This window comes from Rhea pennata, chromosome 12 (genome assembly GCF_028389875.1).
Source record: "Rhea pennata isolate bPtePen1 chromosome 12, bPtePen1.pri, whole genome shotgun sequence".
In the NCBI taxonomy this organism is placed as follows: domain Eukaryota; kingdom Metazoa; phylum Chordata; class Aves; order Rheiformes; family Rheidae; genus Rhea; species Rhea pennata.
Genome location: NC_084674.1, coordinates 20,852,604 through 20,879,260, shown reverse-complemented (window position 1 = coordinate 20,879,260; position 26,657 = coordinate 20,852,604). Strand labels below are relative to the sequence as shown.

General features: G+C 59.6%; 1 protein-coding gene across 6 annotated transcripts; it reads right to left on the bottom strand.

Moving 5' to 3' along the window:
• On the bottom strand, nt 1–26,550 carry BAP1 (BRCA1 associated protein 1). Of its 6 annotated transcripts, XM_062585129.1 has the most exons (20): nt 26,460–26,550; nt 24,935–25,095; nt 24,768–24,830; nt 23,550–23,669; nt 23,385–23,469; nt 23,182–23,298; nt 22,963–23,105; nt 22,615–22,729; nt 22,464–22,533; nt 21,475–21,619; nt 20,943–21,174; nt 20,058–20,149; nt 19,627–19,668; nt 19,153–19,378; nt 18,698–18,837; nt 18,421–18,558; nt 12,840–12,869; nt 12,685–12,739; nt 11,723–11,855; nt 10,304–10,390 (listed from the first exon to the last, which is right to left on the bottom strand). In XM_062585129.1, the coding sequence occupies exons 1-19, from the start codon at nt 26,548–26,550 to the stop codon at nt 11,764–11,766; spliced, it is 2,157 nt and encodes a 718-aa protein (XP_062441113.1). In that variant the 3' UTR covers nt 10,304–10,390; nt 11,723–11,763. The 6 variants fall into 6 exon arrangements, with proteins under 6 accessions (XP_062441114.1, XP_062441115.1, XP_062441117.1 ...); XM_062585132.1 differs by lacking the exon at nt 23,182–23,298; XM_062585130.1 differs by lacking the exons at nt 18,421–18,558; nt 18,698–18,837; nt 19,153–19,378; ... (11 more) ...; nt 24,935–25,095; nt 26,460–26,550 and adding exons at nt 1–1,957; nt 2,273–2,345; nt 2,865–2,957; ... (8 more) ...; nt 9,692–9,753; nt 17,560–17,666 and having other exon boundaries at nt 10,271–10,390.
• Between the last annotated feature and the right edge of the window lie 107 nt (nt 26,551–26,657).

Below are 26,657 nucleotides of genomic sequence, written 5' to 3'. Positions count from 1 at the left end.
TCACATTCATCTATTGTATTTTTCCCACAATTATGCCAAGTTTTTAACACCACACAAGAGTTGCCAACGTGCCAGAAACAAGCAGGGCTCTAGAGCCAATGTGCTCATTGCTCAGGTGCGTGGATCTAACATGCCTGCTGCCCGGAGCAGGCACCTTGTGCCCCCAGCAGCACACACGCACCCTTCCCTTCCCTCACACACTTCTCCCCTGGATGGCTGTTACAGGATAGCTTTATTCTTTCAGACAGATCCACTATTTACAGCACTTGATATTAGACACAGCAAGAGACAAGGATTTTCTTCCCTTCAACAAATATCAAGAAAGACAGTTTCATTCCACAGTCAAGATCTGTACAAATCTGCACATTTGGCAAATTCTGTCCTCTCCCGCGGCTGTTGCCCTTCTCCCATGGTCACAGCCGTTCCTTCCCCCTACACCTCAGGACACCATCGGAGAGAGGTACCACCCTCAGGCTTCTCGCCTTTCTGTCAGGCTGCAGGAGAGAGGGAGGAGAAAACCATTTGCAGAAGTGCTAACAGGGGAGGTAGGAGGCCGCGGGCGAGGGGCAGCCAGGAGAGCGTGTTACGGTATGGAATGGGGTGGTGCCCACACCAGAAAGCTCTCAGCTTGCAGCCTAAGAGTGGCTCAGGCAGCAAGAGCAGCTTTGGACTCTTCCCACTGCTTCTGCCTGCCTGGGGCTGCAGTCCCCGTCATTCAGCGATGCCTTGTGCTTTACAGCCACCGCTGTCACCTCTCCCCACACTGAAAGGCTCTGCCAAGAGCACCAACCAACTTAAAGTCCAGCTTCCACCCCAGAGCCAGGCCTAGCAGCACCAAGGACACATGTGAACGATCTGGCTCATTGCCTTCAAAGTCTGGAGACAGCAGCTGCAGCCCCATCTCGCAGCCATTCCCCTGCTTGGTCTGTTCCTTATTTGCTAGGTTTCTCTGGGCTTGCAGCAACCCCGCATCACCCAAAGGCATTGCCGGAGCCACAGGTCTGGTCCCTAGGAGAGCAGCCGTGGAAGCAGAGCCACGCGCCCCCCTCCAGTGCCACCACAAAGGGCTGTACTCAAGGTCAGCTCCAAGGAAGAGCCAACGTGCGCCCACCCGGTGACAGCCACCAGGGCCCAGAGGGGAGCCCTACCTCCTGCCTGGCCACGTACCAGCCCGCTCTGGGAACTCGGCACTGCAGAGGCAGGCGGACGCAGGGCAGCAGTGCTGGAGAATGGGCTCTGCCCAGGAGCCGCCGTGCTCAGCAGCAGCCAAAGCATGTCACAACCAGAAGATAAACTTTGTAAAGGGAAGGAGAGGAATAGAAAAGAGAGACTTGAACGTCCTGGGGAAGCGCAGAGCTGAAGGCCTGGACACCAAAGGACACAAGCCACAGCCAGCTGCGGCCAGCACAGCCCTGTGTCAGCATCACCGTGATTCCCACAACGCCAGGTCCATCATCAGCCAGGTGGGCTCCTCCCCTCCTGCTGCAGTCCTCAGCCAGGGCGCTGAGACACGGGTCCACAGTATCCGCACGTGGCTGTGGCAGTCAGGCAGCTGGCACTCAGGGCTGCTTTTTGCTGCAGCTACAGGGACTCCCCTTAGGACAAGGCATTTTTGCCTTTTGCAACTTGGGCTCAGAGGAAAACCCAATTTCTGTTTGCCCTTAGGCTCCACCTTTATATAACACTAAGGGTGCGAGCAGTGAGGATCCAGCCAAGGGCTTCTCACTGGGGTCCCTCTTCCTTGGGCAAAGGGTAACATCTATCCAAGAGTCACTGCCCAAAGCCACAGGGCCCAGCTTCTTCTCACAGTCCTGACTCCAAGGCTACTGGCGCTTGGCTTTATACGGACGGGAGCGTTTCCGGCGGTCCGGCTTCCTCTGCTTGTGGAGACGTCCAATGCTGACTCCCTGCCTCCTGCGGACGGAGATGTTCTGTTCTACGAGGCTTGCCAGCATGCCTGCAGGGAAAAGGCAGCACAGATGTGCCAGAGAACAGCCTGCAGACCCAGCCACGCACAGCGGCAGGGTGCTCTGTGCTTGTATTGCCCATGCAAGAGCGCAGCCCTCCCTCTCTCACCCGAAACCCACCACTGGGTTCCTTCTCGGCCAAGAAAACCAGGAGGGCACAGAGCAGAGAAATGCCGCTCCCCGGAGCAAGCCCACAGAGCAGTAGCTCAGCACAGCTCCCTTACCACCACGTCAGCTGGCCCCTAAGCCAAGCACAGATCAAGCGCCCTCTTCCCCTAGCAGCACAGCACAGCCAGACAGCTCACCTTCCTGGGCCAGCATGGAGATGAAGGTACAGATGAACTCATCGTAGTTGTGGGTTCTTCTCTGGTCATCAATCTACAAATAGGGCAGGAAGAAAGGAGAGCTCAAGACAAAGAGCTCTGTCACAGGGCAAAAAACCTGGCTCATCCCACAGGCTGGGGACACTGAAGCAGAAAGAGACCCAGCTCCCAGCCACAGCAGCCCAGCTGAGACCGCTGCACAAGCAGGCATGAAGGACCATCTCCATCCCAGTTTAGATGCCAGCATTCTCCACAAGGGGCAGCAGCGGACAGGTGAGGGTTGGCACGACAGAAATCCTGCTAGGCAGCCGGGCCGAGACTCCTGGCAGGGCTGAGGCTTGACCATAGCCCAGCTGCAGCACTCCACTCTCCTCCATGAGCTAATGCTGCTCAGGGACTTCGATCTGTCCTCACAGGGACTCTGCCGTATGGGGCTGATCATGAAAGAGATCCCAAACGCTCCCCGTCACCATTCTCAGCTGAACTACCCTCTCTACACTTGACATAGACACCACAGACAGACACCTTCAGGAAGCCAAATCAGCAACACAAACTAAACCATCAACAAACACACCTTGAATTTCTTCCTCTTCTCCACCTCCTCCTTCAGGCAGGCCTCATAGTTTGCAATCTCTGCCTCCACACACTTCAGCAGTGCCAGCAGCTCCTGCCAGGATCAAGCAGAGCGAACGTGAGCAGACAGCATCCTGCCACAGGAGGGGAGCTGCCTGCCACCACACAGCCTAGGAGCCAGAGGGGTGAGCTCTCTATGCTGGGAAACACACGAGTCATCAAAACAAAAGACACTCATCAGGGAAACAAACAGCACTTCATTACAGGGAATTTCTGAGTTGGAGGATAATCAATCACCCAGCACACAGGCCCAGCCACAAGGGAGCTAGCTGAGTCTTAGCCTCTTCTGCCTGGGCCCAACCCAGAACCATGTAACTGCTTCTTCAGAACATGGGGAAGTGCACCTCTGAGAAACATCCAAGGGCCTCGCTCTTTTCTTTAAAATAAAAAAAAAAAAAAAAAAAAAACTCTTGACGATTTCCCTATTCAGTAAAACAGAAAGCACGTTCCTAGCCAGCCCTCCTCAGCGTGCTTGTGCCGTCCAAGCCTGCTCGTGTCCCTGGCTGGCGGGCGTAAGAGACAGGCAGTACAGGTAACAGCAGGCTAGGAGCTGGGGATGCCGTGGGAGGTCCTGATGGGTTCTCCCTGCGCAAGGTCCTACTAGGGTCAGGCCCAAGAGAGCACAGCGCATGGAGCGTCTCAGCTGCAGGAGCCAGCGGCTCAACCCACTGCCAACACAACCGTCCCCAAGATGACGCTGGGCACAAAACCTGCACTGCCCCCTGCCTCGAGGCACGGCTGCTGCGAGACGCGATCGGGACAGCGTGCACATGCGGATCAGTCATTGCCAGCGCTGCTGCGGCTCTGGGCGAGCACAGGGACCTCCGTGTTCCTAGGGCTGTAGCAGCACAAAACTCACCTTGGGAGAATACTTTTCCCCCCCAGGGTGATCACTGGTCCTGCCAAGTCCCACCTTCTCTTTGCTGTCACTGGCCTCACTGCCCTCCTTCTCTTCCAGTTTGATAGCGACCTGGACCTCTTCACTGGGTTTGATGGAAGGGGGGGAACTTTTTCCCCCATCTGCACACAAGGGAAGGGAGTGTTAGGAGCTACCACCAATGATATTCACTCCCCTAAGTCAAAGGACATGCTCCCATCCTGCACCCTGCAGGGGAGATGCCACCACCTGGAGCCAGCAGGTACCTACCTGCAACAGCCAGCGGGCAGAACACACCGTCCTCCGTGAGATGCAGCAGTCCAGTGCTGATGATGGGTCCCAAGTCCCTGACAGCGCGATTGTAGCGCATACAGTCCACACGCAGCAGGCCGTCCTCCTCGCCAAAGAGCACCTTGGAGATGTGGGAGGTGACAGGGCTGGAGGGGCGGGTGGGGTTGGCTGAGCGGATGGGGGAGCGCAGTGGGGAGTTGAAGGCACTGCCGATCTCCGAGGCTGTGTCCGTGCTCTCATTACTAGGGGTGGGAGAAGGCTGGGAATGGGTGACAACAGCCACAGCAGCACCCCCGCTGCTTGTCTTGATGGACAGGGGGATGGAAAGGTCCTTTTGAGATTCCTTCAGCTTCTCAGCCAGAACGTTGATGGTGTTGGGCTGGAGGACTGAAAGCTGGCCATCTGCAGATGCCGCCACATGCTCTTGCTTTACCTGCCCTTTCCTCTTGTACCTGCCCAGAAACACAGATAAAGCAAGGTCTGAAACATTTCTATCCCCAGCCCCCACTGGTACCAGCTGCTCTGACAGCCCCTCACTCCCACTGAGCTGCTCAGCGGCAGGTACCCCTGCATCGGCGAGGGGAGAGAGAGAACGTGTCCAGGGGGCTTCCCACAGGGTGCTGTGTTCCTCCTTGTTTCATTTAGAAGATCCCAAAGGATCCTCACTGCCATCCCAGCTTCCTGGCCTTCACAGCAGTCCCAATACACCAACACCGTCACCGTGATTCAATCTGGCAATCAGCACTGGGGAACTACGGTTCGGTTTGGAGAAAATTAAGTCTGCTAGGTCCTGTGCCCACCAGGCAGGGTGCACTCAGTATCCTTGGCCACCAGGCACCCTCAAACAGCCTCTGCCTTCTACAGCACAACACAGCAGTTTATCAGCTACTGGGTGGCCTTCCCCAGCACAAGCTCCATCCTCCACACAACCCACCAACCCTACTTCATAAAGCTCAGTCCATTACCTGATGGCCGAGTTGGTGTTACGAACTTCCTCCTCCTCATCATCATCGTAGTCATCCTCATCGTCTGAGTACTGCTGGTGCTGTCGGACCGGGACTCGGCTACGACCCACTCCGGCCGCAAGGTCCTCCTCCTCCTGCAAAACACCACTGTTCACAACCTGCCAACAGCGAGGCAAGGCAAACACCATGGAGGCCTCTGGAGGAATACCCCAGCAGACAGCGTCCTCAGCCCAGCTGAGCCCAGGAGACTGCCCCTTCTGAGGCCTCCCACCAGCCCTCAGGAATCAGGCCACATTGTGTTCCGGATACAAGAGGCCAAGAGCAGTTCTTTGGCCCTGAGTTCAGGGACACAGTCTGGTTCTCATCCTCACATCCAAACTCTCATCCTGTGCAAAGCAGCACTGCAAACCGTCCCCAGCCTGTGCCATCGGGCTAGCAAAGTCCAGCGCTGGCATTTGCCACGCACACAGATCACAACGGTGCAAGGGCACTGCCAGCAACTGAACAGCATGGGCAACCAGGCACCGTGCCCAGGCCCTGCTCAGGCAGTAGTGGAGCCACAGGTGAAGGTTCACAGATGCAGACTGTGTCCTAGATACGGCGTGTCAGCAGCTAGGGGTGACCACAGCCCGCAGTTGAGGTCCGTCTGAGTATTACTGAGTTATGCAACCCCACGTTAGTGGGCACAAGGGGAGCCAAGCTCTCTCCTTCACCTATTCCCTCATCCCACGTCCCCTGGCTCAGATCTCCCCCAACCCTCTTCAGCCTTTGGTTCCCATAGGAAGCTCTTTTCCTTTGGGCTTTAATGAGCACAGATATATGTACGATTGAGCCAACAGACACATTTGTTTTCATCTCTGGTGGCCACCTTTGTATTAGGAGTGACACTCCCAGGGTGACGTGGTGAGCCACATCAGCTAAGCAGGACTCATGTTAAAGCTGATCTCTTCTGCCAGGTTAGTTTTCACTTGCTCACCTTCCAGCCTGGGCAGCAAAAGGGCAAGCATGCTCCAAGGCAGGGCAGGGGGCAAGAGTGGCCATCAGCGATACTTCCATAGAGGTGGGGGACTGGAGGTGGGAAGTTCAGCTCGAGTCAGGCATGTTGCTGGCCTGGAGCTCCTGCCTACCTGCATGGGTGATTTGGCGTAATTGTGATTATCCAGAAAGGCTGGCAGCCGCTGCACGATGGGATTGGGGTTTGTTGGAGGTGCCCCGTTGATGCTGCTCACTGACGTCTTTGCCACCGGTTTGGATTTGTTGGAGGGGCTCTGCGTGGCTGCAGGGTGACCCTGGCCGCTGGGCTCGTCGGTGCTGTCTGTAATACAAGCACAGGGCAGCTTTTCACAACCAGTACAGCCACCTTTTCCTCAGGGTCCCCTGCCACCCCCTTCCCACCCCACGTAGCAGAGGAGCTCTCATGCTCCACTAGACCATGTGCAGGGGCATCATACCTACTTTCTGTTCCACCTCTATCTGTCACAAATGCTTCCAAACTTTACCCCTGCCTTTCTTAAGCTCTGCACCCCTTTAACAGTCCGCCCAGGCACAGGGACATTTAAAGCACACCTGGTCAGGCCCGCTCCAAGACACTGTGTTCAACTGGGTTTAGGAAAAAAAAAGTGAAGACAACTGTAACAGTCCCAAGCTCCAGGTCAACCAGCTGTTGTTACCAGCCTGTGACAAGATGTACTCATTCCACGAAAGGCCAAGGCTAGATGGCAACACTGCTGGATTGAGGGTTGTACCTGGATGGGTGCTCTCTGGAGCCACGGTCTTGCTGCTGGCTGGCTTGGACTCTTCGGGAGGCTGAGACTCCTGGGACTTCTGCGTCTGGATCAGCTCTGGCTGAGTTACTCGGATAAGCTTGAAGGCAAAAGATGGACAGAAACTGAATGCTGGACCAGGGAGACCCACACCACATCCTTCTGTTTGGAGCACTGCAAAAGGAGAACTTGCAAGGCTAAGCTAGTGCTACGGAGAACCTCCTAGGTGAACAGTGAAAGGCCAGGCAGCAAGATAGTTCAACTCACTGCAGGGCTAACAGTAGAGCCATGGGATTCAAAGGAAGCAGAGACCTCCCCTTCCCAGCAGGCATTTCCCAAGACAGGAAGTCTTCCAGCGTCAGAAAAATCTGGGGTCTCTACAGCACAAGGAGATGCCTTGACAGAAAGTTTATTCCTGTTTCAGCCTCACTTCCTCAGGGCACTGGCTGTCCTACCTGCTGCAATGCCTCCAGCACAGTCTGGCGGTTCATCTTCAGGATGTGGAGTTTGGACTCATACTTCATCCTCCGATCAGGCACCACTGCCATCAAGTTGAAGCGGATGTCATGGTATGGCTCCCTGCAGGAAGTTGCAGGAGACATTAGCCAAAGGCTGCCCACAGAAGGCAGGTCTCCCCAGCAAGGGAACTAATGGACTGCCAGCCCACCACACACCCATACGTAGTTTCCAGGTAGCACCTCTCCTGTCCCTGTGTTAAACACCAACACGTAGCAGGCATTTCCCCCCTACATAAATCAATTCCACATCGGCTGAAGAAGCAGAGCAATGTTATTTCAGACACAATGCAAAACAGGCTTTGCAGCTATCCCTCTCCAACTGCAAAGATGTCTGCGCAAGTGCTGAGGCCTGGAGATGCCAACTGAACAGTAGGGCTGTAGACAGCCTGGCATCATGGAAATCACTAACTAGTCCAGGGTGACCCAAACTTAACTTTTCTGGAAGGGGGGTTGAGCAGAAATGTAGAGGCCTAGGTTTTCAAGCTAAGTGAGGCAAGTGCTGATTAGGACTGGAAAAGAGCATCGAGCTCAGAGGATCTGGGGTCAGGGCTTGCCTTTGCTGTGATCTAGACTTTACGCAGCATTGTGGGGAAGGTTCAGTTTATCACATGCAAGTTTGGAAGGGGGAGAAGACAGTCTGAATGCTCTGGGAACCACAGCCTTTCCAGTAGGAGACACCAACCGCATTGCTCACATGGCTTTTGCCACACTTCCAAGAGGCCCACCGCAGAAGTACCATTCCCTCTCCTGTGGACTTCAGCAAACAGGGATCTAGCATGGCCACTCTTGCTCTACGTGGAGACTCACAGAGACCCTGCATAGTGCAGAGAGCACAACTTCTCTGTGTGCTCTGAAGGCAGGCAGATTGCAGAAGAGAAAAGGCAATTGTGAGGTGCACCTGTGTCTCTCCCAAGCAATGTTCTCCATACCCATTTCCATGATTCATTACATAGTGACCAGAGCAGAAATGCTTCAGGGAACATGGAGACGAACAAGTGCCTGCACCGGCCTGGGACATTACCCTGCAGTGGCCAGGCCGATTCGTTCCATGATTACTCTCCTAGCTTTATCTGTCCATTCTTCATCATCAGCCCAAGGCCCTGTGGTAAAAAGACAGAGCTAGAATTAGCAAAGCAGGCCAAGGCTCCTGCTTCCAACCCACAGAGCAAAGTGCAGGGCTCCTGCTATCCCCACAGGTGTACTCTCACAGCTCCCTTGCATACCAGGGCACAGAGAGGAGACAATGGTCTGCAGTGCATTATCCCCACCAGTGAGATCCATGTGGCCTGCATCTGGGTCCCAAGCGACTCTCTCAAGGAGTGGGCCAGAAGACAGAAGGACCACGCTGTTAGCTACATGCGGCCCATAGCCAGACCCCTCCACTCTCTGCCTTCTGAATGGAAACATACCTTTCTGCCCTGCAGATGACTTGCAAGTTGTGAACCCTATGGACAACTAGCAAGTCATGGGCATTGGGCTTGCAAAGTCCAAGGAAATCATAGCTCCAGAGCTTAGACCTTACCTGCTGCTTGAAGGTGATCTGATACCATGCGTAAGAAATCCAAATGTATTTTGTGAGTATTTTATCAAAAGCCCTGATACACAGAGGCAAAGTCCTTGCACAGCTAAATAAGTGTTTGAAAGACAGAACTAAATAATTAAGTTGTAAGAGGAATGAGTAATCAGAGCAGTCCTGCTGGCATCTGTGTTGGGGATTTTGTGCATCAACATACAGAGGTTATCTGGCACAGGGAATGGGTAAGGAGGAGACAATTTTTGCTTGCAATACCTATTCTGGAGAGCAAAAACAAAAGCCAGTTCTGGAGATCTACAGAAGGACCCTGTGATCCTAAGCAACTGGACAGGAAAATGGCAAGGCTAGAAAAATCAATACAATATTCAGAAACAACCAAGTTTTCTATACACAGTGCTCAGTGACAGGCTCCATGTGAGCTATCAAAACTTAACACAAATCTCGCAGTCAGTGGAATGATTCTCCAAAAACATCAGCTAATGCTTACAGGCAATGAAGATTGGCACGCTTGGAAATGGGGGAAGGAGAGACAAGACAAACCAGGATCTCTTCTACAGTGCTGACGAGCAGGGTCAGAAAGCCCTTAGCCTCTTACCATGGTCAATGGGATAAACCTTGAGTCCATCTAGCTCAAACAGACGTCCCTTGATGGGGACATAACTGACAAAATGAAAAGCCTCCATGGTTCGCACAGCGCTGATCCCATTCTGCTTTTCCGGCAGGTGCCGCGGCTCCGGCCTGTGAGGGCAAGAAAGCCAAGAGGTCAGCAAAGAGCTGCCTGCTCTAGCAAAGCCAAGCTGCAAGAGATACCTCCACTCACCTGGCATGGCTGTTGTGGGCCTTGGCCAGCTCTGGGGCATTCCCAATAGCATAGCCTTTACTCTGCAGCAGACAAAGAGCAAGTGGTAAGAACTATTGAGAAGCAACAATAAACAGCAAAATGCTTTAGCTGACCAGCTCCCTGCTCCTTCATTCACACTCAAGGCTCTAAGAGTAACTTTCAGGTACAACTTCTGCTCTACTGAGCAACAGGTAACAACCCAAAACGAAAAGAGCACACAGCTTCTGCTGAAGAGAACGGAGGGGATTACAGTGTGAGAGAAACATAGACTTAAAAGACAGGTCTGAACGCAGAAGAAAGGACATTTGATTATAAAGTTAGAGAATGTATCTGGGCTAGGGAGTAACAAAACAGAAGGCTGAGAGCTGGACCCAGCGCAAGCGGAAACAGACTCTGAATGAGGTTAAGGAGAGAAGACCAGAGTAAACAGGCAATGCTCATGTAGTATGCAACCACGAATGGCTGCAAGGAGCTCACTAGAGCATCATCCCAAGAGGGGAGCAAGAGGCAGACACACACAAGCCCCCACTGCACTCTCCCGCACACTTTCACCCCTACCTCAGGGCTGAATCCTTTGGTGAAATCCTTCATGCGGCTCAGCGTGGGGCCCAGATCGACATTGTTGCAGTTCAGGAGGACACTCAACAGGGCGTGGGTGGCACAGGAATTAGGGATCAGCTGGAGGTTCACACAAAAATCATCTTAAAACACAGCAACAAGGCAACCCTTCAATAAGCCCTCAAAACTGACAATAATCAATTGCAAAACAGTGAGGCAAGAGAGCAGCAACATATCCTACACCTTGGATCTCAGTGGAGGAGGAGAGCAGGATCAGTCAAGATCCTGATATACAAGAGTTCAGGGCAGAGCCTACTGGAATGGAGAAACTGGTAATCCCTTCACAGGAGAGGAGGTGCCCTCAGGAAAGACAAGAGCAATGCAGTTGCTAAATGCCATGCTCCTTCGCCCAGAGTGGCAAGTGCAGTCTCCACAGTACCCCAAGCCCTGTAAAGATGCCACATCACCAACAAAGTTGTTTGGTCATTCCCCTGCACTCAACTCTGAATGCTAGCACCGTCCTGCTCCTTGTCAGAGACCCCAGCTGCAGAAGGGGCAAGGCCAGACTGCTCCAGCACGCTGGCCGCCTCTCTGCACAGTGCCCCCTATTCCCTGGGATATATATGAGGGGCTAGAAGGAAGGCAGGTTTCCTAGTCTTACTTGTGCCACAATACTGCCTGCATAGACTCCTTAAATCCACCCAGACCCAGCACTCCCAAGGTGCCCTGGACAGCTGCCTGCCTCGGCAGACAGACTTACAGAGGCAGCAAAAGAAAGAGACACAAAGGGGAAGCAGTGCCCCACACCTGTGCTGGTTGTGCCTCCTCCCCAGGGAGGACATATCACACATCTCCTGCTCACTAGCCCCCAGTGCCAGATTGGCAGCTCTTTCTTTCTCATCCGCAGCTCTTCTGTTTTGCCAAAGGATGTCCCAACAAGCAGAAGAGCTGTTGCTGTCAGCACTCCCTCTCTGCAGTGCCACAAGAGATACCCTCCTTTCCCCTCACAGAATGGTTGAGGTTGGAAGGGACCTCTGGAGATCATCCCTCTAGTCCAATCCTCCTGCTCAAGCAGAGTCACCTAGAGCACATTGCACAAGATTGTGTCCAGGCGGGTTTTGAGTATCTCCAGAGTAGGAGACTCCACAACCTTTCTGGCCAACCCGTTCCAGTGCTCTGCCATTCTCACAGGAAAGAAGTTTTTCCTCATATTCAGGTGGAACTTCCTCTGTTTCAGTTTGTGCCTGTTGCCTCTTGTCCTGTTTCTGGGTACCACTGAAAAGAGTCTGGCCCCATCCTCTTGACACCCCCACTTAAGGTATTTGTGCACATTGATAAGATTCCCTCTCAGTCTTCCCTTCTCCAGGCTAAACAGGCCCACCTCTTTCCTCATAAGAGAGCTTTTTCCTATGCTTTTCCTCATAAGAGAGACACTCCTTGACTCCAACTTACCTGGTGAGCAAAGAACATGTTATTAACGATGTCATCATCGATCACCGATGTCTCATCCACCAGGGTAGAGACCTTCCGGCGGGATCTGCGCTCCTCAATCCACTTGAATAGGAAGATGAACCCATACACAGGGCTGCAAGGAGAATTTAACAATTACATCATTTTGGCTACATGCGTGACCATGCCAGTGGGGCTACTCTGCTCAGTGCCAGAACCTTTCTGTTTCAAACTGCAGGCAGGGCAAAAACAGAGAGGGGAAGTAGAAATGCCAATCACATTTTACTGAGCAGTGACTATCCTTGCCACAAGTCCCTGCAGCCCCACGTAACACAGCACATTCTCCTGTTCTGATGCTCCAGGCTCAGGTCTCAGACAGCAACTAAACTTGAAAACTTTGGGGTTTGACAGAAGATGTGAAGAGTCTCGAGATAGAGAAAAAGAGGAGGTGAAATCCACCTCCAGACACTCATTGTCTTCCAGAACGACGAGCAACCACCAAACAACCTCTTATTTTATAGAAACAACACATTTATTTTCAAGAGATCAGACAATAGCTTTTAAGAAAGCTGCTGTCTCAAAGCCATCTCACAGCATTGGGTTAGGGAGAAAACCCACACTCAAAGTGTGCAGGCTTGACACAGCAACTGTCCACAGGGAAAAAGAAAACAATTCTCTGAAGTATGTCCCCACAACACCCCAAGGTCTTTCTCTCCACCTAATTTTGTCCCAAGGCCAGCCTGCCACCTCAGCCTGCAGTGCCAGCAGGAGTAAGTCATTACTAAAGCAAGTGCATGAGGTCACTCATCTACCTCAAACCTGATAAAGCACTCCCGGTTTACAGCTTACAACGCTGACCTCTGTGACTGACAGCCTCACATAGGCTCTCTGAATGCCTGAAAATGAGTTCCCACACCCACACAGTTTGCTTATTAAAAAATCACACTTTCAAGCCATTGACTTACCCTTGGCATTTGCTCTGCAGATCATAGATCTCTTCAACCTGCACTCCCTTGACCCCTGCAAATAAAGGACAAAACCTAGTGTAAAGCCTACCAGAAAGGTCTAGAGGTAATGTCAAGCATGAAATCAACTTCCCAGGAAGGCTTCTTGCACTCACCAAAATCTTCGACCAACAGAGTGAAGAGACCTGGAAGGGAACAAAACAAAGAGATTATTTCTGGCTGGAGAGCACACTGCAGAGCAGACAGGAAACCTGCTGCCACTGGCCTCAGAAGGGGAGATGCAGTCAGAGGCCAAAGTACAGTCAGAAAAACTGCAGCAGCACAGCACTGAGACCACACTGGTTCTCCAGCAGCAGAGCTGTTGAACTCTACCTTACTACAGATGTGCTCTGGTTCCCTTTATCCCTCCATCCTTATCTTCTTCAGCCCACAGTACCGTCTCCTTCCTATGACCCTTTCCACCAAGTGGGACAGGGGCAGCAAACATTGTGCCTGGTTCAGACTAACTGGGCTCGAAATGCACTTATGGGCCTGCCAATTGGCTGAAGGCAGCAAAAGGAAATTCGGAACAAATTGATGTAAGAGATTTAGACTTATTCAGGCAACGGGGGAAATCCAAAGAGATGGACAGTCTCTGCCCAAGCTCTGCTTCCTTAGGAAACTAGGCTAAGTGGAAAACAGCATCAAGAGCATAGATTTATATGTTTCTGACCAGAACTTTCACCCAGGAACACTTTTTTGGCTGGCACTGTTCAAATGTAGGTTTCAGGACCCTGGAAGGAGTGGGGCCTGATAAACATTTGAGACAACTTAAAACAAGCCTCTCCCCCCACTCTTGTCTTGTCAGACCATCTTAAGCTGAATTCCAACTTCAGCCTACGAACCTACTGCAAGCAACTTGCCAACAGCACAGAGCTCCTAAGTGACACTCACTCTCTTCTAACCGGAGGAAAACCAGCTGAACAGACCACAGGAGTTTTAAAAGAAGGGCATTCATGTTTTTGTTAGCAATGACAGCCAGTGGAAGGAGAGCCAGCTGGGAGCAATGGGGCTGCTGCAGAGTGCTCAGGGCCAAAAGGCTCATGAGCATCTTCTTCTCTCCTAAGGTGGCAAATTCCAGAGTCTATCTTCAGTGGTTACAAAATTCCCATTACAGAAGGACAGTGGAGAAGATGCTGAGGGATTATTGGAGACGCACAAATGAGCCAGAGCTGCCACAGCAAATATGGCTGGCCTCATTTTCAGGCAGTTCCCCTGTACGCAGAGTTAGCAAGCTCAAGACTGGAATACTAAATCAGCTCCTTGTGCTTCCTTAAAAAGGCTGCTGAAATATTGGCAGGAGGTCCATGGAGTATCAATAAGAAGGATTCAATTCTAAGAAACATCCCTATAAGCAAAATCTTTAAGGAACCTGATGCAAGTGGTATAGCCAAAAAGGGAAGAGACCGAGGAGTTTCCATATCAAAGTTAAAATGACTAAAATGAGGAGGAAACTTCTGAGAGAAAAAGCCCTAATTGATTTACCAGAAAAAGTCACACTAACATTCAAGAGCTAGAAGATGAAAATGTATTTCATATAAAATTTTATGTGGGAGGCAATACACTGCATTTACTTCAAAATGGTGACAGTCTCTTCATCACATAAAGCCTATAAGCCAAGCCTAGACGCCTTTCTGGTAGAGACGTTCTTACTCAAACTACGGGCTTAAAGCAGAAGATGTTACGGAGGGTCTGTTCTGCCAGTCACACCTATAGGGACTTCAGACCCCAACAATCACACTCTGCAGACAAACCTTCCTCCGTCAGCCAGCTTGAAAAGTGCTACTTGGCTGTGTGCAGCCACACTGCCATCTTCGCAACAATCCCCCTTGGGGGCAGCAGTCCCTCCAATCCTTAAAGACCATGAAGGTTTTCAGATGCTCTTTACAGTCACAGTTCTTGCTCTATCTTTAGATAGCGCCAGTCAAGGCATTGGGAGCTGCAGCTGTTTACAGGCAGAATCTGTCAACAGTAAACATTTTCACAATAGTTGAAAAGATAGAGTTTGAGGATGTGCATGCTGCCTCTCACAATGAAGCAAATCTTCAACTGGAGAGCTTGACACCTCATATTTTTAAGAGCCTCACTCATTCTCCAATTTCAAAGCAAAGATCAAAGTTACAGTCTGCTGATCACAGCAAAACACACACGATATGAGAAGATATGAACCGTATCACAACCTCTGCAAGCTAACATTTGCATGGCTCTCATGTCAGGTCCCAGAGCGAGGCCTTGCAAAAACAACCAGAAATGGTCAAAGCAGCACTGATACTCCCAGCAAGATGGGAGAACCTGATCTCCAGGCAGGCCGGAAGAACAGAGAGCTTCGGTGGCTCCAGAACTGCCGGACAGTTACACAGCAACATCCTTGCACCTGCATCACTCACAAAGATAGATGAGACAACTTCACGGCCCAGATTCTGAGGGGGATTCATACCGGTCTCTTCATAACCACAGTTCAAGTAGATACAACAGCATTTGCCAGGCCCAAATACCCACCACTGAATTCAAACCTACATAAACCTAAAGCTATGTTGCTGGAGAGAGGTGAGCCATTCCTCCTGGATGAGATGTAATTCCTTCCAGTTCACCTTGCTTGAGTAAGGGCAGCCTTGCAGCAAAACAGCACTTGGATCACACAGCAACCAAAGGAGCAGCCGACAAACCGGGCTAAGCTGAACTGCAGCACACACCCCAGCAGCCAGCTCACGTTCAAGCCACCCCTGCAGTCAGGGGTTTGCATCTGAAAGTGATCCACGTGCTTAGAGCCTGTCTCTGCTGCAGGATTAGGGTAAGAATTCAGCTCAGCACCAGCACAGAAACACCAAATTTGCAGCTTTACATCCCTCAGATAAATAATTGGTCCTAACACTGCAAAGTATCGCTCTGTGTGGGTAGCTTTTCTTCCAGTGAAACAACCATCCCTCCCAAATGTCGGAATCCAAACTGTATTTTGTCTTGGGTGTCTTCACAATGAAGAAGGGAGAAAATGAGAACAATTTGGGCATTTCCTAATTATCAATAAGAGGCTGACTGTTAGACAGCTACCACACAGACACTTCTGCTGAGCACAGGGAGATTAGTGTAACACAAAGTGGTCTGATTTCCTCCCTAAGGGCCCAAGAACACAACCAGAACCGCAGTATAACATCACATCCTAAAGAACATCTCTCAGCCTCTGAGAAGATCATTCTATGTTTTGTTGCAGCAGCTCAAACACATTAAAACGACATTCAGTCAATACCTCAGCTAATACTGGCTCTGGTGTCTCTCCCAGGTACAACCAGCCCTCAAGTCCTAACTCACAAAATTAACTTCACTGTGAACACCGGGACACCACCACAGACAAAACCTTCTTTGATGCAGTGGGAGTGCCTGTGACTGTCCTTTCCTGGCTGCTCATACGCCTACGAGGTTCTTCAGGATCTTTCACAGGCTACCTGGCATTTCATCCCTCTGCTCACCTGTAACATGATGACAGAATTTGACATTCTGGAGATAGAGAAGCCACCCCACACATTGCACTGCTGCAGACATGAAGGTTGTCCTGAATCACCTGTGACATCCTGGGACGACTGCTAGTCAGAACTGTTTCTAGAGTGAAGGGCATCCTGTAATCACAGAGTGTAGCCCGACCCCCCCATCGCTCATTCCTGTATTTTGGCAGTATTGCACCCTGTCTTTGCAAACTTCAGGGATGTATCATGATACATAGTCATGCCATTTGAAAGGTTTTCCACAGAGGCAGATGGGTTTATCAGCTCGGAAGAAATTCTGTGCCCAAAGCCCACAAGAGCTGTGTTGTGCAGCATGGAAGTCAAGTTAATGAACCTTGCTGGACACCGGGGTGCCAGGCCATGCTCATGCTGGGCTCCAGGGCCAGGCGTGTCACCAGAGACACAGCTGGTGGGAGCAGATCAGGGCAAGCCCCACTGTCCCACAGCTGGCTTTGCCGGGACAGAAGACTTGGGCCTGTGCGCTCCACTTCCCAGCAACTCCGCAAGGGTCCTGGGAGCCCTCCGGCTCACAGAGGTACCCCGGACGACACGCACACAGCCCGGGTGGGTGGCATGCAGCACAGTCACGCAGGCCCTGGCAAGATGTCCAGCAGGAAGCCTACCACTGGTGGCTCATGCTCAACCCAGCATGGGCATGCAGGATCACCCTCGCTTCGCGCTGCACTTCCCTGTTCCACCGTCTCTTGTGCTTTCTTTGCAGCCCTATAATCTCCTCCCCATATGGCCTGCAAGCCGCCTGCGGGGCTGTGCCCGCGGGCACTCACAGCAGAGCCCTCCTGCGCTGCACGCACACCCAGTGCAACGCCTACCCCCACCCTGGCGCCCCTCACACTCATCTGCACCCCCTGAAGCCCCGCCCCAGGCACATCAGCCCAGGCCTGCCCCCCCATAGCCCAAACCGTGCCCCCGTACCCCAACCAGACACCCAAACCCCATCCCAGGCCTGGAGTTATGGGCCTGTAACTCCTCCGTAGCCCCATAACCCCACCGCAGGCCTGCCCCTCATAACGCCCTACAGCCCCACACCCCTGCCCCGGCCTGCCCCCACAGCCCTGTGCCTCCGCCCCAGGCCTGGCCGCCCTAACCCCCCACAGCCCCGTAACACCGCCCCCCACCGGCCCGCACAACCCCTCCGTAGCCACGGACCCCCACCCCAGGCCTACCCCCCCAAACTCCACACGGAGCACCCCGGGCCCGCCCCACATAACCCGGGCCTGCCCCCACAGATCGCCCCCCTCCGCCACCCGCCGGCCCAGCGCGGGCCGCCGCCGCCGCCGCCGCCCGGGCCGCCCCCGGCCCCGCCGCCGCCGCCGCGCACCGGGGTCGCTCTCCAGCTCCAGCCAGCCCTTATTCATCTTCCCGCGGGCCGGGCCGCGCCGCCATGTCCGGCCCCGCCGCCCGCCAGCACTCCGGGCGCCGCCGGCCCGCAGGCGCCGCCGCCCGCCCGCCCGCCCCGCCGCGTCATCGCCGCGCGCCGCCGACGTCACCCGCGGCGCCGCCCCCGCGCCGCGCCACATCGCTCCCCGCGCCGCGCCACATCGGTCGCGGGGCGGGGCGTGACCGCGTGCGCACGCGCGGGCGGGCGCGCGCGCGGGCGGGGCGGGGGGGCGGGGCGGGGCGGCTCCGTGGCGCGCTCCCGCGGGGCTCGCCGCCGCCGCCGCCGCCGCCGCCGCCGCCCGCTCCCTTCCCCTTCCTGCGGGCGCACAATGCCGCCGCCGCCGTTCCCACCATTGTGCGCCGCGGCCCCGCCGCAGGAAGGCGAGATGCTATCGCGGCGCCCCGCCCGCGGCCCCGCACGCACACAGCCGCTCGCTCGCTCGCGGGGAGGCCGCCGGCTTCGCGCCGCGCTCGGCGCCCGGCGCCGCCTTTATTGGGGGAAAAGCCGCGGGGCTCCCGCCGCCGCCCGGGGGCCGCCGCCGCCCGGGGGCCGCCGCCCGGCGCGGGCCTAGGCGGCCGCGGCGTGCCGGGGCGCGCGGGTCCTCCCGCCGGCGCGGGGCTCCGGCCCCGGCGCGCCCGCGTCGCGGCCCGGCGCGGCGCACCGCGGGCCGCCGCAGCGCCGCTCGGGCCGCCGCAGCGCCGCGCGGCCCGGGAGGCGCGCGACGTCCTTGCGCCGGGCGCGGCGAGCGGGCGCCGGCGGGCAGGCCGGGCGCGCGGGCCGCAGCCGCTCGCTCCCGATCACCTCCAGGGCCGTCCTGGCGGCGGCGCGGGCGAAGCCGCGCTCCAGCGTCCTGCAGTAGTAAACGCCGGCGTCGCGGCGGCGCAGCTGGCGGAAGAGCAGCCCTCGCTCCGTCTGCACGACCCGCTCGTCCGTCTTCACCTGCCGGCGAGCCCGCGGCCGTGAGGCGGGACGACCCCGCGTCCCCGTCCGCCCTGGGCAGAGCCCGAGCCGCGGGGCTGCGCGGGGCGTCCCGAGCCCCGCGGGCGGGGAGAGGGGCCCGGCGGCGCCGGGGGCTCACCTCGTCCCGCTGCTCGTCGGGGCGCCTCTGCACGAACCACTGCACGCTGGCCTGCGGCGACCGGGGCGCGCACTCCAGGAAGGTGCTGTTGTGCTCCGCGCCGTAGAGCACCTTCTCCTCCACGTGCTCGAAATCATCCACTGGGCGAAGACGGCCGCGCGCTCAGGGCCCGCGCCCCGCCGACGGCGGCCCCGGCGCCGCTCCCGCCCCTGCCCGCGCCTCCGGCCGCGGGGCGGCCGAAGCCCCTTCCCTTCCCACGGACGGACGTCGGGGACGCGCGCGGCCCCCTCTCCACGCCAAGGGCCGCTGGTGCTCCCCGGTCCCTCAGCGCCGAGCTCGCCCGGGACAGCCGCGGCACCGCCGAGGGGGCCGCGGCGCCCGTTTGTCACCGTTGCCAGCCCGGACGCAGCGAGCCGGGGCGCTCGGGGTGCCCCTGCTGGAGCCCGGGCTCTCACCAGTGAGGTTCTGGTCCGGGCACTGGTGCATGGGGTTCCCGTGGCGGACGTCCTGGCGGCGGTGGCGGCGCTTGCCCGCGGGCTGGTAGTGGGCGCAGGCCGTGCCGTCCCAGGCGCAGTAGGGATCCCGGGCCAGGCAGCACTCGGCGCAGGCCGTGCCGTAGGTCTCGCACTGGTGCAGCCGCACCTGGGCCACCCCCAGGCTGGAGCCCACGTAGAGCGTTTGCTGGGGGACAGCACGGGACGGTGACACTGGGCTCCCCAGGAGGGTGCCCGGGGCCGCATGCTGTGGTCGAGTGGCCTCGGTCCATGAGCCAGGACCCCTGGGTGCTCAGTCCTCACCCCAGGGGACTAGAGCAGGGATCAGAGCCGGGGCAGAGCCTGGGCTCGGGCACCCTTTTGGCAGGGACGCGGCCAGCGCAGCCAGTGCCGCCCCTGCCGCTCGCCCACCCCACGCGCCCCAGCTGCACTCACGCGCTTGACAGAGATCTCCATCTGGGTGATGGGCACAGGCGCCTGTTGGGGAGGAGAGTGGCCGTGAGGCTGGCCAAACCCTCACCCCAGGGGTTGCTTGGCACTGTGGGGGTTCAGGGGACACCAGGAAAGTTTGGGGGGTTGAGGGAAAATACATGGAGACCTGCCGTGTCCGGACACCCCTCCATCTGCCAGAGCCTGGAGGGGGCAGTTGCTCCCTGCAGCTCCCTGGGCCACTGCAGGGAAGGGGTCCTGTGCCAGGGGACCTCCTGGGTGCTGTGTCTGCTCGCGGTCCTGAGCTCCCCAAGCCGTTGCTCTCAGCTCTCCTAGGGCCTCCGCAGCAGACCCGCAGGCACCCCCAACCTGGGCCTGCAGCGCCCACCCCGCTGCCCGCTCCCCCCCCCCCACGCGCACGGGGCAGCGCACATCACCTCAAAAACCTGCAGCTCCTCCAGAACAACTTCCTCCGTGGCGGCCGAGTTTGCTTTCTGCAGCGGTACCACCTTCAGCACCGAGCCAGCGTCTGGAGGCAAGCGGGGAGGAGGGAGGCGCGAGGCTCGTGCTGCCGCGGACCAGCACGGTGGCTGGCGGGCGAGTGGGGCGGCTGCGCTGAGCCGCCTGCCGCCATGCCCCCCCCCCGGATAGTGGGGGTCCGGTGCTAGGGAGCCCTTTGCTCTTACAAACCTCCCTGCACACCCAAAGGTGGGCCCGAGGTCTCCAGCACCCGTCGGGCAGCTCTGCCCTAACCCAATGGAAACGTGGGGCAGGACGTGGCTGCGCAGCACCCAGCTCCGTGCCCCAGTGGCGCCGGCAGAGGCGAGGGCTGGTGGCCAGGCAGGTGGCATGCGCGGACCTGCCGTAGATCTGCACACTGACCTCTGTTCACTCGCACACACAGGCTCTAGAGTCACCTCGACCAAGAACCTCTTGCTTGGCTCGAGCCTCACAGTGTAAAGCCAAACCAAAGCAGATGGAGTTGGCGATCTCGCTTCCTCGAAGCGAGCGCACACGGTGCAGCAGAGCACGTGGGCCGGGGCCGAGAGGGCTGCAGGAGAGGCAGGCAGCTGATGCCCAGGTTTTGCAAAGTGCAGATGAGCTCATTAGTCTCTTGGAGGCGTTTCAACGAAAACCCTTTTCCAGGCAGCGGCTCCCCAGCAGTAACCACCTGAGCTGGAGGGCAGCTGTGCCGCCAGCGCCATGGGGAGCAAGACCAGAAAGCCTTGGCTGGGCAGCAGGACCGCAGCCCAGAGACACCATGGGTACCCTGAGGACCATCATCACCTGCAGCTGGCCAGGCTGCTGCTTCTGCTGCCTACCTGTGCCGAGGAAGAGGACATCGTACTGCCCGTCCTCGGCCTCCACCCGGTCTACCACGAGCTGGCGCAGGTGGTACTGCAGGTTGGTCTTCACTAGGAGGGGCTGGCGGTGCCGCGGGTACACGGGTTTGTACATGAGGGGGTGAGCACGGGCAAAGCGCAGCACGTCGTCGGGGTAGTCCTTGGTGGTGCTGTAGTGGCGCCTGGGCTGGTTGGTGGTCTTGCTGGGGCACTGCGGGGCCGAAGGAGGCCCCCGCTCAGCCTGGCTGCCAGCCCCCTGGTCAGCCTTCCCTCTCCCACCCCATCCTTGTGCAGAAGGGCCGATTCAGGACCCTCCTCCAATGTGGGGCTCGTCTCCCCCCGCTTTAGCGGTCAGCCCCTGGCAGTGCTGGGGTGGATCCTGCAGGAACCCCATCCCATGTCGTGAACGTGAGCGGGACCAACCCCGTCCCCCCCAGCCCCACCGGCCAGGGCAGTTGGGAGCCTGATGGAGACCACCCTGCAGCGACCCGCTGGCCGGGAAGTCGCTCACCACGCCGGGCCGCGGGTAGGGCACCCGGCCCTCGTAGGCAGCCCACTGGTGCAGGGGGCTATCCCGGTGGGCGAAGGGCCCGTTGAAGACCTCCCGGATGTCGGCCATGCGGTACACGCAGACAGCGGAGCCCCGGAAGACGTGGCTGAAACGGGATGGCGAGCGGCGCTAGCACGGTCGCGCTCAGCAGCAGGCACCCAGGGACCTCTGCGGGACCCTTGGCGGGGTGGGAAGCACCAAAGCTCTGACGTTTCTGTCCATATGGGGGTGAAGCTGGCAGGGGTTAGGGACCGACTGCGCAAGCCGTGGTGGCGGTGGCCGCCGGCAGGGCCAGCTGCAGCCCGGAAACCCTCGTGCCGGCAGCCTACCATCCCGCTCCCCTGGCACGGCTAATTAAAGCAAAGGGAGGACGAGAAGCACCACGAGCTCTGCTCAAAGAAGTCTTACAGTGTTGGAGCTTAAAGCAGGAAGACTTCAAGACTGTAAAAGAGGTGGTGACAACTTGCAGCTTAAAACAAGAGTGAGGGAGAGGGTCTGTTCCCCAGAGCCCCAGCTTGGAGGCGGGGGGGACACGCTCAGGTAGCTGGACCCCGACCCCGACCAGCCAGCGAGCTGCCGGCAGGCACTCTGAGCCCCTTCCCACCCCAGGGCAGCCCATCTAGCACGTTCCCAGGGAAAATAAATACACGATCGTGACCCAAGCGCCTGCCTGCGTCCAGCACCGCGTCCAACGCTCCCCCCTTGGGTCTTGCGCCCGCTGCACCACGCTCCTGGCGCTAGATCCCAGGAGCCGGGGTGCTCCTGCCCCCGGCCCGGGCCCAGGATGCTGCCAGCCCTTCTCGCCCTGAGCAGCGCTGGGCCTCGTGCTCTTGCCTGCCTGCTGCTGACCGGTGTCTTGCCGCAGCCCGTCGTGGCCGCGAGCGACGTGCTTTGAAGCGGGGAGCATCTTGGGGGCTGGGGGAAGCAGAGCCTGGCGCTGGGCGACTCACCTGACGGTGCTGAAGAGGCCGAAGACTTCTGGGCTCTTCCCGTCCTTCGTCCTCAGCAGGAAGACGTCCTCTGGGGGAGACGAGACGGCGCCGTGGGGCTTGCCGGCGCCCCAGGCGCAGCCCCCGCGAGCTCCCCGCAGCTCCCCTTTACCGAGCGCGTCGAAGCGGGTGTCGACGCCGCGGGGGCCGGGCACGGCGCACACCAGGCGGGCCTTGCTGAAGGTGCTCCACTTGTTCACCAGCACCCGCTGGCCTCCGGCGTCGTTCTGCGAGGACGGGCGGGCTGAGGGCGGCCGCCGCGGCCCCACGGCGGCCCCACGGCGGCCCCACGGCACCCTCGGCTGCAGAGCCCCCGCGCCGGCACCTCCGCGGCTGCTGCGGGCCGTTTCGGCCGGGGACGGGCGCGAGCCCCCCGCGGCAGCGCGGGGACCCGCCGGCAGGGCCGGGCCGCGGCAGCGCCCGGGGAAGGGGAAGGACGGGCGCCCCCGCGGCCTCTCACCACGCACACCCGCGCCACCCGGCTGACGACGGCGCGCTCCTCGCCGTCCGCCTCCGACACCTTCTCCGTGAAGAAGAAGTAGACCTTGTCGTCGTCGCGGTCGTCGCTGTCCGGGATCGGGTACGCCGCCACGAACTCGGGCTCTGCGGGAGAGCCGGCGGCGTCGGGCGGGCGCCCGCGGCGCGCGGCAGCGCCGAGCCCGCCCGCGGGCGCCGTTACCGCTGAGCAGCCGCGGGTCCGTCTCGGTGCGCAGCGCCGGGCGGGCGCCCGCGCTGCGGAAGACGAGGGGCTGGCGGCCCAGGAAGTCGGCGGCGAGGCCGGCGTACAGCTGCCCGCCTGCAAAAGCGCCCCGCGGGGCCCGCTGAGCGCCGCCCGCCGCGCCCCGGCCCCGGCGCCCCGGCCCCTCGCCGGCGGCCACCTACCCGCCACGGCACTGGCGAAGGCGCCGCTGGGCTCGTGCGGGCACCGGCCGCGGCCGCTCTCGGCGCCCTCCAGGCCGAACGCGTGCTGCGGGGACGGAGAGCGTGCCGGTGAGCCGCGGCCCCCCGGGCGCAGCCGGCGGCGCTGGCGGCGGCGCGGGCGCCTACCTCGCCGCGGTGCCCCACGCGGACGAAGGCGCAGAGCGGGCGGAAGGCGCCGGTGCCGCAGGCCAGCAGGTGGGTCCGGTTGTAGGGGTGCAGCAGGCGCACGAAGTTGGCGCACTCAGTCTGCGGAGAGAGCGGGCGGCGCCGCTCAGCCGGGCGCCGCGACGCCCCGCGCGGCCGCCCCGCTCCCGCCGGCGGGGTTGGCACAGGGCACGCGCGCCCCCACCCCTCCCCGGCCGTCGCCAAAGGGGCTTTACCCTCCGAAAAGCCGGCGGCGTCCGGGCGGCGCCGCGGCCCCCGGCGGCTCGGCCCATCCCGCGCCGGGCCGCCGAGGCGCCGGCGGTGCCCGGGAAACGCCGCGAGCGCCGCCGTGGCCCGGCCCGCCGCGGCCCCGCTCCCGCGGGCAGGACAAAGGGAGGAAACGCGGGAGACGCGACGGATACCCGGGGCCGTGCCGCGCCGCCGCCGGCCAGCGCCCCTCGATCGACAGCTCCCGGGACCGCCGGGCACCGACACGGCCCGCCGCCGCTTGCACCCGCCGCCGCGGCATCCCCGGGCGCTGCTGCCCGCATCCCCCCGACCAGCTCCCGCCCGGGCACCGGTGCTGCCCGCCCCCCCCCCCCGCCGCCCCCCACGGCAAGGGCGCGAGGCCCCTTGTCGGCTGGGAACGCCGCCGCCGAGCTGCCCCCAGGGGTTCCCGGCCTCCCAGCTGTTTATTTTCCCTTCGCAAAGAGCCTCTAAAATAGCGAGCTAAAAAAACCTTTGCGAAATAAAAGCGGAGCCTGCCCCAGCCCGGATCTGTCGGCGAGCGCTTGCAAAATAAACACGCGGGGGGCACAGGCGCCCCCGGGAGCAATTAGTGCGGGCTGGGGCGGCCACGGGGACTTTCTCCTCCCACTCCCACACTCCTGTTTCACATCAGGATCCAGAGAAATCCCAAAGAGGGATAAGGCTCGGGGAGCGAAGCCGCCAAACCCGATCGAGCTGCAGACTTCCCATCGTCGGGGGACAGCCAGGACAGGACCAGGTCCTGCTGCCCAGTCGCTCACTCTGAGCTCTCCTCCGGCACGGCATGGCACGGCATGGCACGGCCCTCCCACCTGGGGCAGCCTCCCCTCCCCGCTGAGGCCGCACACCGCTCAGCGCGCCGGTGGGGTTTCCGGAGCCCGGCGCCTCGGGCACCGGGGGAACGGCGGGCGGCGCGGGGCGAGAGGCACTCACCGCTGCGTCCTTCCCCTTCCGCACGCACTCCTCCGTCTGCCCGGGTGCCGGCGGCCAGTAGATCTGAAACACAAGGTGCCCGCCGGAGCGGGGGGGACCCCTTGGGAAGACCCCCGCCCCAGGCCGCCGGCGGCGGCGGCGCGCCTGGCCGCTCGGGACCCCCTCACCTCCTCGGCGGCCGCGCCGGGCCGGTCCAGGCGCAGGGAGTAGAGCACATCCTTGCCCCCGATGAAGAGCCGGTCGCGGTACTCGTCCAGGTAGAGGCAGCGGAAGCCCAAGGGGCCCCGGAGGCCGAAGAAGAGGACGGAGCGGTTGGTGCTCAGCAGCTCTGCGAGGCGAGGAGCGGCCCGTTGGGGCGCCACCGTGCCCCACTGCACGGCCCCCCCCCCGGGGGGCAGGGGAGAGCTCGGAGGGCCACGAGAGGTCTGCCGGGCTGCGGCGCCCCCGGGACACCCCCTACTCCCACCCTGGAAGCAGCTCTTGAAAGTCCCCCCTGCTCCCGGAGCCGCCGGCCAAGCACATCCCGAGCTGACAAGTTAAGTAAAAGCAGCTCCGGCTTTCTAATTTTTGAGGCCACTTGCAGACTTCTGATGGTTTTAATTGAAATTTTCTTTTTCTTTTTTTCTTTTTCATGGAAAAGACAGTGGCAGAACTTGTTTCATGGGAAATCTCAGCTCCTGGTTCCAATTGGGAAGAGGAACAGAATAATTAGCTCACAAGAGCTTCAAAACAAGTCTGTTTCCCACGGCAGCCAGAGAAACCTGTCCGTCCGTCCATCCGCCGCCCGTCCGCAGGGGGCCGTTGGCGAGACCCCCGGCCGGCCGGTGTCCCGCGCGCCTGGGCAGGGGGCACCTCTCGCCCAGCCCTGCGCGGGGAGGACGGACCTGGCGCGGGAGCAGGTCGCGGCCGCCCCGGCAGAGCGGGGCCCTGCTCCCCTGCCGGCAAAGCTTTCCCGGAGACCCCAGCGCTCAGCCCCGCCACCAAGCCCCGACCAGAGGCAGGAGAGAAACGGGATCGCCGAGCCGGGCAGAGCCTCGGGCCGGCGCGCTTGCCTTCTGCCTCCGAAGCCCCAGCCTGGCCGCGCAAGGTCGGCCGCGAACGGCGGCTCCCGGGGCCGCGCGAGAGCTCCGCTACCCTGGCTCTGTCCCCGCTGGGGCAGCGGGAGGTCGGCATCACGCGGGAGGGGGGTTAATCTGGTTAATGGCGTTTATGCGACCCGGACCAGACTGAGACGCTCCGGACCCCCCCCCCCCCAGCTGTCAGGTGGAGCTGAAATCAGCAAGCGGATGAAGTCAGCGGAGCAGGGAGACCCAGGCAGCCAGGATGGCGGGCAGAGCTTTGATGAAAACCGACCCCTCCCTGCACGGCGCCCAGAGGGTCCCGCCGCGCCTGCCCCTCCCTGGGCACCCAGCGGGACCCGCCGAGCCGAGCCGAGCCGGGCAGGGGGCTGCGGGAACCCCCGGCCGCACTCCCCGTTACCCGCGAGCCTCGGAGCCAGACGCGGCGGGGAGAAGCGGAGCCCCCCCCTTCCTCCTCCTCCTCCTCCTCCTCCCGGCAGGTTTTAGCCCCGCAGCTCTTGGGAGCTGTGAGCGCAGCGCGAGCCCCGACGTGACCCGGCCCGGGCTTCCCCCAGGCGCTGCCGCCCGCCCCGGCCCGGCCCGGCCCGGCCCGGCTCGGCTCGGCTCGGCTCACCGCGGTAGGGCAGGCGGAGCCGCGGCGGGCTGCGCCCGGCGGCCAGCAGCGCGCCCCACAGCCAGCAGGCTGCCGCCGCCGCCGCCCGCATCCTCCGGCCGCTGCCGCCGCTGCCGCCGCGCCGCGCTTTAAGGGGCCGCGCCCGGGCCGGCCCGCGCCGCCCCCAGCGTGCCCTTCCTCCCCCTCCTCCTCCTCCTC

Coding starts and splice junctions, on each gene's coding strand:
- BAP1 (XM_062585129.1), bottom strand. CDS start 26,550: ATGCGGGCGGCGGCGGCGGCAGCCTGCTGGCTGTGGGGCGCGCTGCTG. Junction 23,470..23,549: donor GCGTGGGGCACCGCGGCGAG/GTAGGCGCCCGC, acceptor CCGTCCCCGCAG/CACGCGTTCGGCCTGGAGGG. Junction 11,856..12,684: donor CTGCAGAGCAAATGCCAAGG/GTAAGTCAATGG, acceptor TTCTCCTTGCAG/CCCTGTGTATGGGTTCATCT.